Source organism: Scylla paramamosain, unplaced genomic scaffold (assembly GCF_035594125.1).
Source record: "Scylla paramamosain isolate STU-SP2022 unplaced genomic scaffold, ASM3559412v1 Contig1, whole genome shotgun sequence".
NCBI lineage: Eukaryota > Metazoa > Arthropoda > Malacostraca > Decapoda > Portunidae > Scylla > Scylla paramamosain.
In genome coordinates, this window is record NW_026973666.1 from 1,612,501 (window position 1) to 1,629,310 (window position 16,810).

A 16,810-nucleotide genomic window follows, 5' to 3' on the forward strand; every position below is an offset into this window, starting at 1 on the left:
TAAAGCAAACTTCTTGTCCTATCCACTCCTACGCTGATGATACCACCCTGCACTTTTCCACGTCTTTTCATAGACGTCCAACCCTTCAGGAGGTAAACATTTCACGCAGGGAAGCCACAGAACGCTTGACTTCTGATCTTTCTAAAATTTCTGATTGGGGCAGAGCAAACTTGGTATTGTTCAATGCCTCAAAAACTCAATTCCTCCATCTATCAACTCGACACAACCTTCCAGACAACTATCCCCTCTTCTTCAATGACACTCAACTGCCCCCCTCTTCTACACAGAACATCCTCGGTCTGTCCTTTACTTATAATCTGAACTGGAAACTTCACATCTCATCTCTAGCTAAAACAGCTTCTATGAAGTTAGGCGTTTTGAGATGTCTCAGCCAGTTTTTCTCACTCCCCCAGCTGCTAACTCAGTACAGGGCCTTATCCGTCCATGTATGGAGTATGCTTCACATGTCTGGGGTGGTTCCACACATACTGCTCTTCTAGACAGGGTGGAATCAAAAGCTTTTCGTCTCATCAACTCCTCTCCTCTAACTGACTGTCTTCAGCCTTTCTCTCTGCCGCAATGTTGCATCTCTAGCTGTCTTCTACCGCTATTTTCATGCTAACTGCTCTTCTGATCTTGCTAACTGCATGCCTCCCCTCCTCCCACGGCCTCGCTGCACAAGATTTTCTTCTTTCTCTCAACCCTATTCTGTCCACCTCTCTAATGCAAGGGTTAACCAGTATTCTCAATCATTCATCCCTTTCTCTGGTAAACTCTGGAGCTCCCTGCCTGCTTCTGTATTTCCACCTTCCTATGACTTGTATTCCTTCAAGAGGGAGGTTTCAAGACACTTATTCATCAGTTTTTGACCACTGCTTTGACCCTTTTATGGGACTGGCATTTCAGTGGGCATTTTTTTTTATTGGATTTTTGTTGCCCTTGGCCAGTGTCCTTCCTACATAAAAAAAAAAGAAAAAAAAAAAAAAAGAAAAAAAAGTAGTAGTATCATTAGCATAGGAATGGATAGGACAAGAAGTGTGACTTAGATCAATGATGAATAACAGGTAGAGTGGGTGACAGGACAGCACCCCAAGGAACACCACTGTTAACACACTCAGGAGAAGAACAGTGACTGTTTACCACAGCAGCAATACAACGGTCACAGGGGTAACTTGAGATGAACAGGGAGAAGGATAGAGGCCATAGGAGGGCAGTTTGGAAATGAAAGCTTTATGCCAGACTCTATCAACAGCTTTGCATGTGTCTAAACAGCACAAGTTGACACACACACACACACACACACACACACACAGAAAAACAGATGTGATGAGAGAAAATGTTAAGAAATGCAAGATGAACTGTGTAAAAATTACTTCTGTTGAGTGTTTAGGTATACAAGACCAGGTTAGGTTATGTTAGGTTGGATTTGGCTGGTTTAGGTTAGACTAGGTTAGGTTAGGTTAACTTAGGTTACATTAGGCTAGGCTAGATGAAGTGTGTGTGTGTCTCAGGGTGTGTGCTCAGAGAATGCTGCTTTTTTCACGGCAGCAACTGGCGCTGACCGGTGCCATCAAGGACGTAGGTGACCGGTGCCAGACACCGTGGGGAGGGACACTGCGGCAGGTTTATTTGTGGCTCACCAGCTGTGTGGTGAACTGTCAGGCTCATGGTGTGCTGGTGAGCCAACACTGATCATGCACAACTTGAATGAGGAAAGAAGTAAGTGAAATAAATTGCAAAAGAAAACATTATGGAGAATGTCAATGTTTTGTGACAGAGACTCAAGATTAGTTGAGCACACACAGACGAGCCAAGACAGTTTTGACTACTCTCTCAAAAAAACTGAGCTTCAGCTGGTGGAGAAGTGGTGTGCTGGGCACACGGCCTGCTCTGCCAGACAAAAGACTTGCCATCACTCTCAGCTGATCTGAGATCAAATTCCTGAATAAATTCACTGTGGTACTAAATAATACAGGTAATGAAATATTCATCTTGTGTGAGCTGAGTCGGTGCAACAGCCAGGACAGACGTCAGCAGCAGGCCGCCGCACCCACACGCTGAGCCAGCCTCCTCGCTGCACACTGACACTTGCTTAGGGTCGGCACTGGTTGCTGGCACCAGACAACCAGCATTCTCTGAGTACACACCGTAAGGCAACACCAAAAGTTCAACACACACACACACACACACACACACACACACACACACACACACGTACACTGTCAGCGATGTGTGTGTGCACCAGGCCGTCTCCGCCCACATAGAAGGTGGAGAAGCCGTCATACCAGTGCACCATCTGGTCCTCCACACTCTTCCAGTTCCAGATCTTCACCTTCCAGAACTTGAAAATGGCCTGGAATGGAGCAACACTGGAATGAATGCTGGGAAAGGAGCAACACTGGAATGAATGGCCTGGAATGGAGCAACACTGGAATGAATGCTAGGAATGGAGGGAACTGGAATGAATGGCTGGAATGAATGCAGGAAGAGTGGATGGATATATAAGATGGATTGATAATTGTGCATAAATACTACTGCTTGTAATATCCGCATAATTTTTTCCTTCCTGTAATTGTTCATTAATAGCACTGCTTGTTATTTCCTTCTTTCTCTTCCCAAATTGTCATTCTTTTCTTCTTTATCCCTCTCCAAACTCTTTTTTTCCTCTATTCCTTAAATTTATCCTCTATCTTCCTCTTCCCTTCCTTCTCTCTTTCTTCCAAACTCTTCCTTTTCCTCCCCATTCCCTTCCTTTCTCCTAAACTTTTCATTCCTTCTCTCTCTCTCAATTTCTTCCTTTTTCCTCCTCTCCATAAACTTATCCTCTTTCCTTCTCTGTCCCCTAAGCCACCAACCCAACCCAACTCAACCTAACCTAACCACACCACACCCAGCAGCCCTACAGACCCACCTTGATGCCAGACAGTCCCTTGATCCTCCAGCGCACCTTGACACAGCCCTCCTCTTGATGCTTGGTAATCTTCAGTATTTCGAACTTGACGTACGCAAATTTGAGGTGACCTACAGTGCGCAGAAGGGCCACCTGGCGTACGTAGGGAAACAGACCCCTGGAAAACACATGAATGGTAATAGTAATGATGATCTAACCCATTCAATTAATTAATAACGTTTTTGCTACGTTTCTGCTAATTTCTCAGCTGCCTCCGAGTGTTGCTCTGACTGCTAACTGCAAAATGTGTTACTTTTTTTATGATTTTCTTTCTCTGCAGGTACTTGTCAAGGTTTCACTCGTTGCTTTTATTGTTATGAAGTGTTGTATATCTGTGAAAGGGTTAACGTTTGTTTGTTTTGAAAGCGGTGCACACATACATACATACATACATACTTAAATTTATATCAGTTTTACTTTTTTTTTTTTCTTATGAAGACGACACATACACTTATACATATGTAAAGAGATGAGGGGCATACATATATACATACATACATACATACACATTGATGCTTATACATACATAAATTTATCTGTTCTTTTATTATTAGTAGCATATTTTTATGAAGACAAAACAAACACACATACATACATACATACATATATTTCAATCTCATTTTTTTATCAGTATCTTTCTTATGAACACACACACACACACACATTTAACCTAGTATTAAAAAAAAAAAAAAAAAAAAACTGGATCAACTATTTTGACACCAGAGAAAAATGTTAATTAGTCCTTAGGTATAATAATCATAAAAAGAAAAAAAAAAACTGAAACAAACAACAAACATACACATCTTGCCACCCCCCTCCCACACACACACGCGCACACACTTACACAGTCCGAATGCCCCTGATCCTGTTCTCAAAGACAATGTTCTGGGAGTATATGGTGTAGTCCAGGGGGTGTGTGAACAGTTTGGGCAGCTGTGGACAGAGTATGCACCATTACACACAGTTACATAGGATGATTACATAAGATTATATAGAATTACCTCACTGATAAATATTACACCTAACCTAACCTAACTGAACCCAATCTAACCCAACCTAACAGAATGTAACTCAACCAAACTTAACCTGACCTAACCCAAATTAACTCAACCTAACCTAAACCAACTTAATGTAACTCAACCAACCTAACCTAACCTAACCTAAACCAACTTAATGTAACTCAACCAACCTAACCTAACCTAACCTAACCCAAATTAACTCAACCTAACCTAACTTAACCTAACCTAAACCAACTTAACGTAACTCAACCAACCTAACCTAACCTAACCTAAACCAACTTAACCTAACTCAACCAACCTAACCTTACTTAACCTAACCAAACCTAACCAAAGTGTAATGAAGCAGTATTTTTTGACAACAGTGCACTGGTTAACTCTTGCATTAGGGAGTTCATGAATTTACCAGAGAAAGGGATGAAAGATTGAAAATTCTGGTTGACTCTTGCGTTAGAGATCAGCCTGGTATACAGAGAGACATACAACAAAAACAAAACAAAACAAAAACAACTCACCGTTTCCGCGAGCCTGTTAAACACTAACGACAACTTCTCCGCATCAGGTTTCCCTTCGGAGTCGAGATTTGGCGGCGAACCAGAAGAAGAGGAAGACATTGAAGAAGAGGAAGAGGAAGACTCGCACATCTGCATCTCCCCATCTCTCAACCCCATACTTTTGATGAACACCCCCATGTCACACACCCCTTCCCCCATGTCACTCCTCTGGGGCTCGGCAAGGGTGCTCATGACCTCTGCTTCAATGGGGCTGTAGGTGAGGGAGCAGACCACAGCACCGCCCTGCCTCGTGCTGTCTCTGGGGTACCACAGCGCGTTGGCAGGCAGACGGAAGGTTTTGATGCTGTTGTTGCTGGTGCTGGTTGTGGTGGGGGTAGCAGCCTGGTTGTTGTTATTGTTGTTGTTGTTGTTGTTGGACGAGCACTGTACCTGTGGGTTTGTTGGTTTATTAGGGCTGTGTTTGTTTGGTTTGGTTTGGTTTGGTCGGGTTGGGTTCGGTTAGTTTTGGTTTGGTTAGTTTTGGTTATATTAGGTTAGTTTAAGTGAAGTTCAGTTAGTCTAGATAAGGTTAGGTTGGTTTGGTTTAGGTTGAGTTAGGATAAGATAGGTTAGTTTATTTTAAGTTCAGTTCATCTAGATAAAGTTAGGTTTCATTAGTTCAGGTTAACTTAAACTGCATTTGTTTGATTTAGCTTATGTCACATTAGATAAAGTTATCATAATCATCATGTACTTCACACACACACACACACACACACACACACACACACACACACCTCAATGTCATCCACAGTGTGGGCGGTGGGGCAGGGGATGAGGCCCATCAGTCCCATGGGGTCCAGAGAGCGCAGCGGCAAGAACGTGTTATTCCACCACCATGCCTCCCCTCCCTCCCCATCCCCCTGGTGGTGGTGCAGGGGGGCAGGTGTGGCCCTGTGTGTGCCGGCCCCCAGGTGCAGTGCTGCCACACTCGAGGCACTCTGAAACACACCAGGAATTACTGTGTGTTGCTATGCTGGCTCTGTACTGTGAAACACTGCTCTCTCACTACCACTGTGTTCCACAGTCACAGAAATGACTGGCTGGGTTGTGAAGTGTGTGTGTCTCCTGTTGGTAATATAGAAATCATGTTAATCTGTCACTAGAACCATAAAAATGCCCTTAAGAACCCTAGGAGCTTACGTACACCACAGCTGCCCACACACACACACACACACACACACCACATAGTGTAGTGGTCAGCATGCTCAGCTCACAACTGAGAAGATCCGGGTTCGAGTCCCAGGAGAAGGAAGGCAAGTGGGCGAGCCTCTTAATATGTAGCCCCTATTCACCAGCAGCAGGTAGGTACGGGATGTGATCTTGCTGTCCTGGTGTGCAGTGTGTGAGTGGTCTCAGTCCTACCCAAAGATTGGCCACTATGAGTTCTGAGCTCTTTCTGTAGGATAACAGCTGGCTGGGTGACCACCAGATGACTGTAGGTGAATGGCACACACAGCAAGGCCCCACAGCACCACAGCACCACAGCACCACAGCACACACTGCTTCACCCCTGCCCCTTCATAATAATTGGTATGATATTGCTCATTATTAAATCAAAACATAATAATAATAGGTACAAAAGAATACAATTGTTATAAGCTATCACTGTAATTATAAAAAGACACTTCAAATAACTTGCATTAGGGCATATTGATACACAGGGTGCTTGGCATGTATCTGACTCATAACATGCGCACTGTCCAACCAAAGAAATAATACGCTATTTTTTGCTTGGCTTACAATGGCTGACCTGTCACACCACAAACACAACACTTGGCTCAGTACATCTATTGCTCCTCTGACTTACTGGTGCTGTTCATGCCACACAGCAATGCACTGTGGGGTGAAAGATACTGTCTGTACCCATTTCACTGCACATTCAACCCTTTAACCGTGACACAATAGCATCATCACCACCAGAAGCAGTGTGTCAAGTCTTTGCAAACACCTACAAGAAAGTTATGGATGAAAAGAAAACATTTTGCAATTTCTTCCCAGTTCAAAGATTGGATGTGGCTGTGGAACAAGTAAAGGTGTCTCAGAGTGATTGGTGATTAGGGAAAGGTGTACCAGGTGGCAGTTAAAGGGATAAGTAACACAATTTTTGGTAATTATTAAGAGTATTGTGGCTCATATTTTTTCATTTAGGTTTTGGTTTAATTAGGTTAGGCTGGGATTGGTTCAATGAAGTTTGTTTGATATTGCGGAGGGTAGCATCTGAAAAAAACATGATATAGAGCTGGGTGACTCTTCTTAACCCTTTCAATGCTATGCTTGTCTTTGTTAGCGCTGACATCACTGTAATAAATTGTTTGGATCAATACAAAATAAAAAAATGTGAGTTTAATTCCATCTTTGTGAAGTTAGAGTATATTATTTTCAAGAGATTGCAGAATGAAAATTTAAGTCTTAAGAGTTACAGTTGACGGTGAGAAAAAACAAAGAGCAGTGAATGGATTAATAATTACCAGATTTTTAATAAAGTCTCGCCATCCGACCAATTCTTTTTATTCTGATGGCAGTTTTGGGACAGATAACAACAGTCAGCCAAGAATACCCATGTAGCAGGACTGTTACTACACCATCACTACAACCACAAAGACACCAGGCAGTCCTCCACACCAGTCCTCCACAGCCACACACACTGGGTTGGCAAAACTTCAAAGAGAAATGACTCAAAAACTAGACATTTGCTACAGAAAAGAGGTAGAAATTCAATTAATTCACTACATGCATCACCACAAAACACCAGGAACGTCAGAAAATGGGATGTTATTTATACAAGTGCACTCGTTTCATGCCCCCCCCCCCCCCCGAAAAAAAAATAAATAAAAGTAAAAATAAATCAATAAAATAAATAAATGAAAATAAATAAATAAATAAATAAATAAATTATTCCCAGTAAAGTACCAGAGCCACATGTAATACAGCAGTGTGTGTCTTTATTGCCACAAATCGTTCATTCCTGAGATATTAATTTCTATCAAGTTTATCGTTTCTTCCACATAGTCAGGTTACCTTGCGCTATGAAGGCCTGCAGGCAGTGTCGGGAGGAAGGGGAGTGAAGAGGGAAGGAGAGTGAAGAGGGAAGGGGAGTGAAGAGGAGTAAAGGGAGAGGAAGGGGGTTGGAGGGATAAAGGACAAGAGGAAGGGCAGTGAAGAGGGGCAAAGGATGGGAGGAAGGGCAGTGAAGAGGGGCAAAGGATGGGAGGAGGGGGGGAGAGTGCTAGAGAAGGGGATTTCATTAGTGGTTATGTGAAACAATACCTCGGCCAATCAAAAAAATATATATAAAAAAATCAGCCAATAGGAGAGCTGTATTCTGTAAGGCGGAAGGGAGGAGCTTCAATTTGAATCAGTATAGGGAGATGCCTCAGTGTGGTGCCTGAGTGTGATTATCTCAAGGCGATGAGGAACTTTCACAGCAATAACAAAGCTTAGACACCTCCTGTTCTTCCCTATGAGGACTCCAGTGATGAGGAAGTACCAGAGGACCATTAAGGCACATTAGGTTAGGTTGGGTGAGGTTAGGTTAGGTTTAGTTAGGTTTGATTAGGTTAAGTTTAGTTAGGTTTGGTCAGGTTAGGTTAGGTTAGGTTTAGTTAGGTTAAGTTTAGTTTAGTTAGGTTAGGTTAGGTTTAGTTAGGTTTGATTAGGTTAAGTTTAGTTAGGTTTGGTCAGGTTAGGTTTGGTTAGGTTTAGTTAGGTTTGATTAGGTTAAGTTTAGTTAGGTTAGGTTAGGTTTAGTTAGGTTTGGTCAGGTTAAGTTTAGTTAGGTTTGGTCAGGTTAGGTTTGGTTAGGTTTAGTTTGGTTTGGTTAAGTCTTGTTTTTTATTAATATCATGCATGAAGACGAAACTACATTTTTCTGGTAGATTTTGGTGTTTTTTGGATGAATCTCTGGTTGTTTTTGTTGCAGATCATTGGTTTATAAGTGTGTGGGGGGAGGGTATTACAAAAAAAATAAAAACTAATTTGCGGGAGAACAGTTAGTAGATTCCTTCACAGCACATCAAAATCTACCAGAAAAATGCAGTTTCATCCAAAAACATTACATGGCTGCACTTATAATACAGTTACCAAAAATTGTTAGTTGGCTGAAACTGAAAATTAACTGTGAAATGATGGCAGTGTGTTGAGTGTGGCTGTGAGACGCCTGTCACTGCAGCACGGCGGTCAGCCTGACCCACAGACAACGCTGACTCACACAGGGGTTAATCTGAGTCACGCAGCCCACACTGAGGCACGGTGTTCACCCTGACTCACGCCTGACTCAAGCAAGCACATTGTTACCGAGTCATTTCAAAATACACTGATTCTCTCTCTCTCTCTCTCTCTCTCTCTCTCTCTCTCTCTATGAGTCTATATATATATATATATATATATATATATATATATATATATATATATATATATATATATATATATATATATATATATATAAAAGGAAAAATGCAGCTTCATGAAAATTCCGCACGCACACACACACACACACACACACACACACACAGATCATTCACAGCTTGAAAGATAAACATGACGAATTAACTCTAAAATAAGGAACATCACGAGCTTGACTTAATACTGTAAGTACAATTAGGTAAGAACAGAGGGCGAGTTAACAGCCGACCGTAGATGAAACACACACACACACACACACAGACCTGGGGTGGTGCGCGGCGTGAGGCTCCCGCGGCGCCCTGCACGAGGGGCGGCACCCCCAGCCTGAGGGACCTGAGGCACGCCGCCATGGCCAGCAGGTGTGGGCAGGAGAGCAGGGCACGTGTGGGCAGGTGTGGTCAGGTGTGGCGAGGCAGCGCGGCGCCGTGCTCCTCTTCCTCCTCCTGTGTCTCGCGTTGCAGCAGCAGCAGCAGCAGACCACAACAGCTGATCCGGCTTGCTTTAGGCTCGTTGTCTTCACTACTACTTGTTATGTTAGTCTGCTGTTTTAACCTGTTTTTTTTATTTTTTTTATACTTATTTATTTATTGCGGTCTTATTTAGTTTATCTAACCGTGATTTTTAACTTGCATATTTCTTTATTACAAAATGTATGTTTGGTTTTGCGTGTAGGCTCACACTGCCTCCAATAATATTTTTTGGGTTAATATGGTCAATTCTGGCCAGAGTTTATCTGTGTGTTTATTGTCTGTGCTCTATTGTGATTTATTTAGACATGATCCGATTGTGGTCTTGAGTTTGTATGTTGTTCTTTAAAAAAATCCACTTTGGGTTTTAATTTTTCTCAGACTATTTATCTTAATATGTTTTCTTTTATATGTTTATTTACTACTTGTTCTCTATTTTCACTAATCTACCTATGAGTTTGAGTCTGTATATTGCACTGTGTGTGTGTGTGTGTGTGTGTGTGTGTGTGTGTGTGTGTGGGAAAGGAAGTTCGTGACAATGATTCGAGTTATCAAAAATAACACAGGTCTTAATAAACATGACTATCCAACAACACAGTCACCTAATCTGACCTCTCTCTTCCTGCCCTCGCCCTTTCCCAAGGCTCGGCCCCTCCCGACACACGGCCACCGCAAAATATGCTCTACTAATCATGCTAATTCTCTCTCTCTCTCTCTCTCTCTCTCTCTCTCTCTCTCTCTCTCTCTCTCTCTCTCTCTCTTTCTACGAAAGTGTATAGGAAGGAGAGACAGAACGAGAAGCAACAAAAGGAGGGAGAAAGACGAGTACGGTAGCGATGATAATGACTGCTGCTGTATTTGTAATTATCATTTCTATCATCAATGACAACTGTCCTACACACACACACACACACACACACACACACACACACACATACACACACACTCGCTAAAATGGTAAATTTGTCACGGCTGGTTTCCTGGGCGGCGACTTACAACAATATTATGAGACGGTTGAAAAAAATTGTAAGCACACACACACTCCCTCCGCCTCCCCTGGCCCCCCTACTTTTCTGTTTAAGTCCTCCCCTGCCGCCCTTCCTCCCTGTCGCAAGCTTCCATGGTGCTCAGTAAGTCCCGCGTGAGGAGCGAGTGTTCTGAGGACACTCGGCTGCCAAGAGACGGTCACCAGCTTTTTGGATGGCATAATTTGCTTTCTGGGTAGACTCAATGTGAATTACGAATAAGACACTCAGTGGGTCTCTGGGTTAAGTCCTTCCCGTGCTGCAGGATAGACAGGTGTGGTGGTGTGCTGTGGTGGTGGTGCAGCACGTGTAGATGTAGGTGCAGATGGGGAGCTACAGTCTTTATATTGACTACTTACGCAACACAGGGGAGGGTTCACACAGGCGGCGCCACAACCAGGGCGTCCCCACCGCTCCAAAGGTCTTTAATCTCACCTACCACTACTTTCACGCCATGACTGATGCTCCCACAAGTCCACAGTACTTAATTTTATCTTATTATCGTTGTGAATGTGAATGTTCACACTGAAATCGACAGCAGTAATTCTTATTGAACTTTTAGCACGGCGTGAACACAGGGAGGGAAATACTGTGTTGAAATACATCTTGTTTACCGTTGGCTGTGATCAGGTTCCCGTGGCCCAGTGGGTAGAGTGACGGCCTTACAGACAACGAGTGCTGCACGCCACCCTCCAAATCCCACTTGGAAAAAAAAAATAAATATATAAATAAAATAAATATATGAATAACAATATAAAAATATTCATATTAAAATAAACATTTATTCAATATATTAATATGAACATAAGATGGGGAAATAGGCTAACTTTTCCTCGTGGCCCAGTGGGTAGAGTGATGAACTTTAAGATTAATTAGAGTGAGGGAAGCGTGGGTTCGAACCCCACTCGGAACTTGCAAAAACTTAAAAGAGCATCCACTCCATTCACCATGTGTGCCTAACAAACACACAGCGGTGAGGGAGCTGCCCAGGGGAGCTGCCCTCGCCGCCCCTCGCCCCACCCTGGTACTACAAGGACCACCACACTGACTCACTCAGGCAGGTGAGGAATATGACAGGTTAGCATTAGGATTAGGATAGGATTAGGAGAGAGTCAGTCTAGTTGCCATGGTAAGGAGGAGGAGGAGGAGGAGAAGGCAGCAGCCCCACCAGCACCAGAGGAAGAAGGACCACCACCACCGGCAGCAGCAGCAGAGGAAGAAGAAGAAGAAGAAGAAGGACCACCACCACCATCAGCAGCAGCAGGGGAAGAAGAAGGACCACCACCACCAGCAGAGGAAGAAGAACAACCACCACGACCAGCAGAAGAAGAAGAAAAAGGACCACCACTAGCAGCAGCAGAGGAAGAAGAAGAAGGACGACCACCACCACCAACAGAGGAAGAAGAATAACCACCACCGCCACCACCAGAGGAAGAAGAAGAAGAAGAAGAAGGACCACCACCACCACCACCACCAGCAGCAGCAGAGGAAGAAGAAGAAGAAGAAGAAGGACCACCACCACCACCACCACCATCACCGGCAGCAGCAGAGGAAGAAGAAGAAGAAGAAGAAGGACCACCACCACCATCACCGGCAGCAGCAGAGGAAGAAGAAGAAGAAGAAGAAGGACCACCACCACCATCACCGGCAGCAGCAGAAGAAGAAGAAGAAGAAGAAGGACCACCACCACCACCACCACCATCACCGGCAGCAGCAGAGGAAGAAGAAGAAGAAGAAGAAGGACCACCACCACCATCACCGGCAGCAGCAGAGGAAGAAGAAGAAGAAGAAGAAGGACCACCACCACCACCACCACCACCACCACCACCACCACCGGCAGCAGCAGAGGAAGAAGAAGAAGGACTACCACCACCACTACCAACAACAACAACAACAGCAGCAGCAGCAGAGAAAGACAGAACAGCACCAGAGGAAGAAGAAGAAGGACCACCACCACCACCACCACTACCACCACCACCACCAGCAGAGGAAGAAGAAGGACTACTACCAGCAGCAGCAGCAGCAGCAGCAGCAGCAGGAGCAGCAGCAGCAGAAGAAGAAGAAGAAGAAGAAGGTGAAGAAGAAGAAGGTGAAGAAGAAGAAGGTGAAGAAGAAGAAGAAGAAGAAGAAGAAGAAGAAGAAGAAGAAGAAGAAGAAGAAGAAGAAGAAGAAGAAGAAGAAGAAGAAGAAGAAGCATCACCACCACCAGAGGAAGAGGAAGCAGCACCACCACCACCATCTCTTCGCCCCCCTGACCACCAAAGTGACTCACTCAGGCAGGTTAGGATAGTTCAAAGAAGGAGGAGGAGGAGGAGGAGGAGGAGGAGGAGGATCATCAAACTGGCTCACTCTGGCAGGTTAGGGAATAAGACAGGAATGAGACAGGAAGAGCAGCAGCAGCAGCAGCAGCAGCAGCATTCTTCTTGACACACGGGATTTACTTCTCAGCAGGACAGGGAGGAAGGGCGGCGAGGTGAAGGATTAAGGAAGGAAGGACTCTGAGAGAGGTGCTTCTTCTTGGACCCAGCTGTGACCTCACTCACAGTCACAGCTGAGGACACTCTTCCTTCACTCATTTCTACAGTCACATCTTCCACTCAAGATTGGTGGCTCAAATGAAATGAAATCTTGAGATGTGCATATAGAATTGTGTGAAGGAAGAGAGCTGTCCTCAGGTGTGACTGCCCCTTGCGTTGTGAGGCACACAGGGAACGCTGAGTGAGGTCACAGCTGAGAGTCCTTCCTTCCTTAATGCCTCACCCTGCCGTCCTTCCTCCCTGTCCTGCTGATAAGTAAATCCCGTGTGTGAAGAACAAATGAGTGCTTTAAGGGCACTCTGCTGCCAAGAGACGGTCACCATCTCTAATTAATACATTCCACAGCACACTGGAATTCCAGACTGCTGTGCCACACTCTATGGCTCAGATACTGATGTCAATGTTAGCACGCCAGTACAGTTAATAATGAACACTATGCTGTTTTTTTAGACACTGCCTCACATCTCTCTCTCTTTCTATAGTACACTTCCATGGTTCCATAACTCTATAACAAATAATTTATTCCTACAAGCTTTTCTTTTTATTGAGAGTGGGGGATTACTCTTCATTACGTTGTTTCTTTTCCCGCCATCATATTCCTAGCCTTTTCATGGTCTGGCCTTAAACCCTAATACTGTATTTAATAATCATAATAATCAACACATTCTATGACTTCATTCTCGATTCTAACTCCTTCGTCTGGTGTAAAGCTGTTCACCACCTTTGTTGTCTTCATGTTCATCGTCAAGTCTTCCTTTGTCTCTGTGTGACCGAGACACAAACACACGCACACTCACACTTCAGACTCATCAGCTGGAGCTCACCCGCTGACCACCACGTGCCATCATGTCACCTCTAAATTAAAGCCAACACTGTGAATCTTGAATTTGCCTCGTGTAATTCATTAATAACTCATTCTTAACACACACACACACACACACACACACACATAACAAGACACACACACACACACACACACACACACACACACACACACATAACAAGACACACACACACACACACACACACACACACACACACACACACACACACACACACATAACAAGACACACACACACACACACACACACACACACACACACACACACACACACATAACAAGACAAACACACGCACACTCATAACTCCAGACCCTTACCACACAGGTTGGCTGCACGTCACAGCAGACTGCAGCAAGGCGGGGGCAGCGGCCTTCACTCCCATGTGATACCCATATAAAGTAATAAATAAATAAAGACTGGTTGAGACATGTCACCCACACACACACACACACACACACACACACACACACACACACACACACACACACACACACACACATTCATCCATCTCTCTCTATTATTTCTTCGCTTATTGCATTACTAATCATTTCGTTTTTCCTTCAGGACAGAGAACAAATAATTAAGACAAAGACGATTATACTCTCTCTCTCTCTCTCTCTCTCTCTCTCTCTCTCTCTCTCTCTCTCTCTCTCTCTCAATCTGATGTACAGCTGCCTTCCTTTACTAATTCCCATCTCCCTTTCCCTTCCTGTCTCTCTTACTTCTTCCCTACCCTTCTTCTCCCCTTCTCCTCCTTTCTCAGTGTCTCATCTTTCTTCCCCTGTCCTGCCCCTCCTCCTCCCCCTGCCACCTGCCCCTGCTCCTGCCCTGCCCTGCTCCCTCCCTTCCTTGCCAGATGTATGTTGCCATGGTCAGTTATTGGGAATTAATGTGAAAGGAGTAAAAGGATGAATAGCATTTTGTGTTGTGTTCGTCTTTGTGGTGGTGGTGGTGGTGGTGGTGGTGGTGATGGTGTAGTAGTAGTAGTAGTAGATGTTGTTGTTGTTGTAGTGGTAGTGGTGGTGGTGGTGGTGGTAGTAGTAGTAGTAGTAGTAGTAGTAGTAGTAGTAGTAGTAGTAGTAGTAGTAGTAGTAGTAGTAGTAGTAACATTAACAACAACAACAACAACAACAACAACAACAACAGCACCACCACCACCACCACCACCAACCCCACCAAGAAAAACAATAATAACGATAATAATAATAACAACAACAACAACAAGAACAAGAACAACAACAACAATAATAATAATAATAATAATAATAATAATAATAATAATAATAATAATAATAATAATAATAACAAAAATAACAGCAACATATCGTCCACTGTAGATAATTTATGTTAATAATTTAAGTAATATATTCAGGAAGGGAACAATTTAATAGGTCGTATAATTTGTTTTTTTTTATTTATTTATTTATCATTTAATGGCACTGTGTTGAAAATGAATGTGTGTATTAGTGATGTATATGTCAGTTTGTGTTATTATTATTATTATTATTGTTATTATTATTATTATTATTATTATTATTATTATTATTATTACTTTTTAATATTATTATTATTATTATTATTATTATTATTATTATTATTATTATTATTATTACTACTACTACTACTACTACTACTACTACTACTACTACTACTACTACTACTACTGCTGCTGCTGCTAGTACTACTACTACTACTACTACTACTACTACTACTACTACTATTACTACTACTATTTTTGTTCCTGTTGCTGCTGAGTAGGAGGGAGAAGAAGAAGAAGAAGAAGAAGAAGAAGAAGAAGAAGAAGAAGAAGAAGAAGAAGAAGAAGAAGAAGAAGAAGAAGAAGAAGAAGAAAGAAGAAGAGGGTAAGAAAACGCAAAAAAAAAAAAAAAATCATAAATAAGCCAGAGAGAGAGAGAGAGAGAGAGAGAGAGAGAGAGAGAGAGAGAGAGAGAGAGAGAGAGAGAGAGAGAGAGAGAGAGAGAGAGAGAGAGACGAGGAAAAACAATAATATTATCGCAACAGTCACCATTCCTCAGAACTACAACTGTTGTGTTATTCTGAGAACCGCGAGTATTTCTTATTTTTTTTTCCTCATCCAGACACAAAGAGGAGCGACAAAAGGACGGTTGGCGTACACTGGGCAGCTCCTGTACTAACCATAAGCGTCTTTCACCCTCCTACACACAAACAGCCATTTATTTTAACATGTAAGAGGGACGCTGGCCAAGCACAACTAAAAATAAGAAAAAAAAAAAAAAATGCCCACTGAGACGCCAATCACTAAACAGGTAAAACAAAAAAACGATAATAAAAAGAGTAAGTGTGTTGAAGCCTCCCTCCTGAAAGAGTTCAAGTCACAGGAAGGAGGAAATACAGAAGCAGGCAGGGAGTTCAGGAGTTTACCAGAGAAAGGGATGAAAGACTGAGAATACTGGTTAACTCTTGCATTAGGGAGGTGGACAGAATAGTGGTGAGAGAAAGTAGAAAGACTGAGAATACTGGTTAACTCTAGCATTAGGGAGGTGGACAGACGGAGGTGGACAGAATAATGGTGAGAGAAAGTAGAAAGACTGAGAATACTGGTTAACTCTTTTTTTTTTTTTTTATGTAGGAAGGGCACTGGCCAAGGGCAACAAAAATCTAATAAAAAAAAAATGCCCACTGAAATGTCAGTCCCGTAAAAGGGTCAAAACAGTGGTCAAAAATTGATGAATAAGTGTTTTGAAACCTCCCTCTTGAAGGAATTCAAGTCATAGGAAGGTGGAAATACAGAAGCAGGCAAGGAGTTCCAGAGTTTACCAGAGAAAGGGATGAATGACTGAGAATACTGGTTAACTCTTGCGTTAGAGAGGTGGACAGAATAGTGGTGAGAGAAAGAAGAAAGTCTTGTGCAGCGAGGCCGCAGAAGGAGGGGAGGCATGCAGTTAGCAAGATTAGAAGAGCAGTTAGCATGAAAATAGCGGTAGAAGACAGCTAGATATGCAACATTGCGGCGGTGAGAGAGAGGCTGAAGGC

At 43.2% G+C, this 16,810-nt stretch overlaps 1 protein-coding gene across 1 annotated transcript in view; it reads right to left on the reverse strand.

Annotated features, from left to right (window-relative positions):
- Positions 1–9,427, reverse strand: part of LOC135095788 (uncharacterized) — a 10,073-nt gene extending 646 nt beyond the window's left edge. Inside the window, exons 1-6 of the mRNA XM_063996887.1 lie at positions 9,188–9,427; positions 5,258–5,461; positions 4,482–4,910; positions 3,795–3,883; positions 2,912–3,068; positions 2,219–2,353 (exon numbers count right to left, since the gene is read on the reverse strand). Coding sequence (XP_063852957.1) covers positions 2,219–2,353; positions 2,912–3,068; positions 3,795–3,883; positions 4,482–4,910; positions 5,258–5,461; positions 9,188–9,274 — 1,101 coding nt within the window. The 5' untranslated portion in view covers positions 9,275–9,427. The remainder of the gene's footprint in view (positions 1–2,218; positions 2,354–2,911; positions 3,069–3,794; positions 3,884–4,481; positions 4,911–5,257; positions 5,462–9,187) is intronic.
- Positions 9,428–16,810: the final 7,383 nt, after the last annotated feature.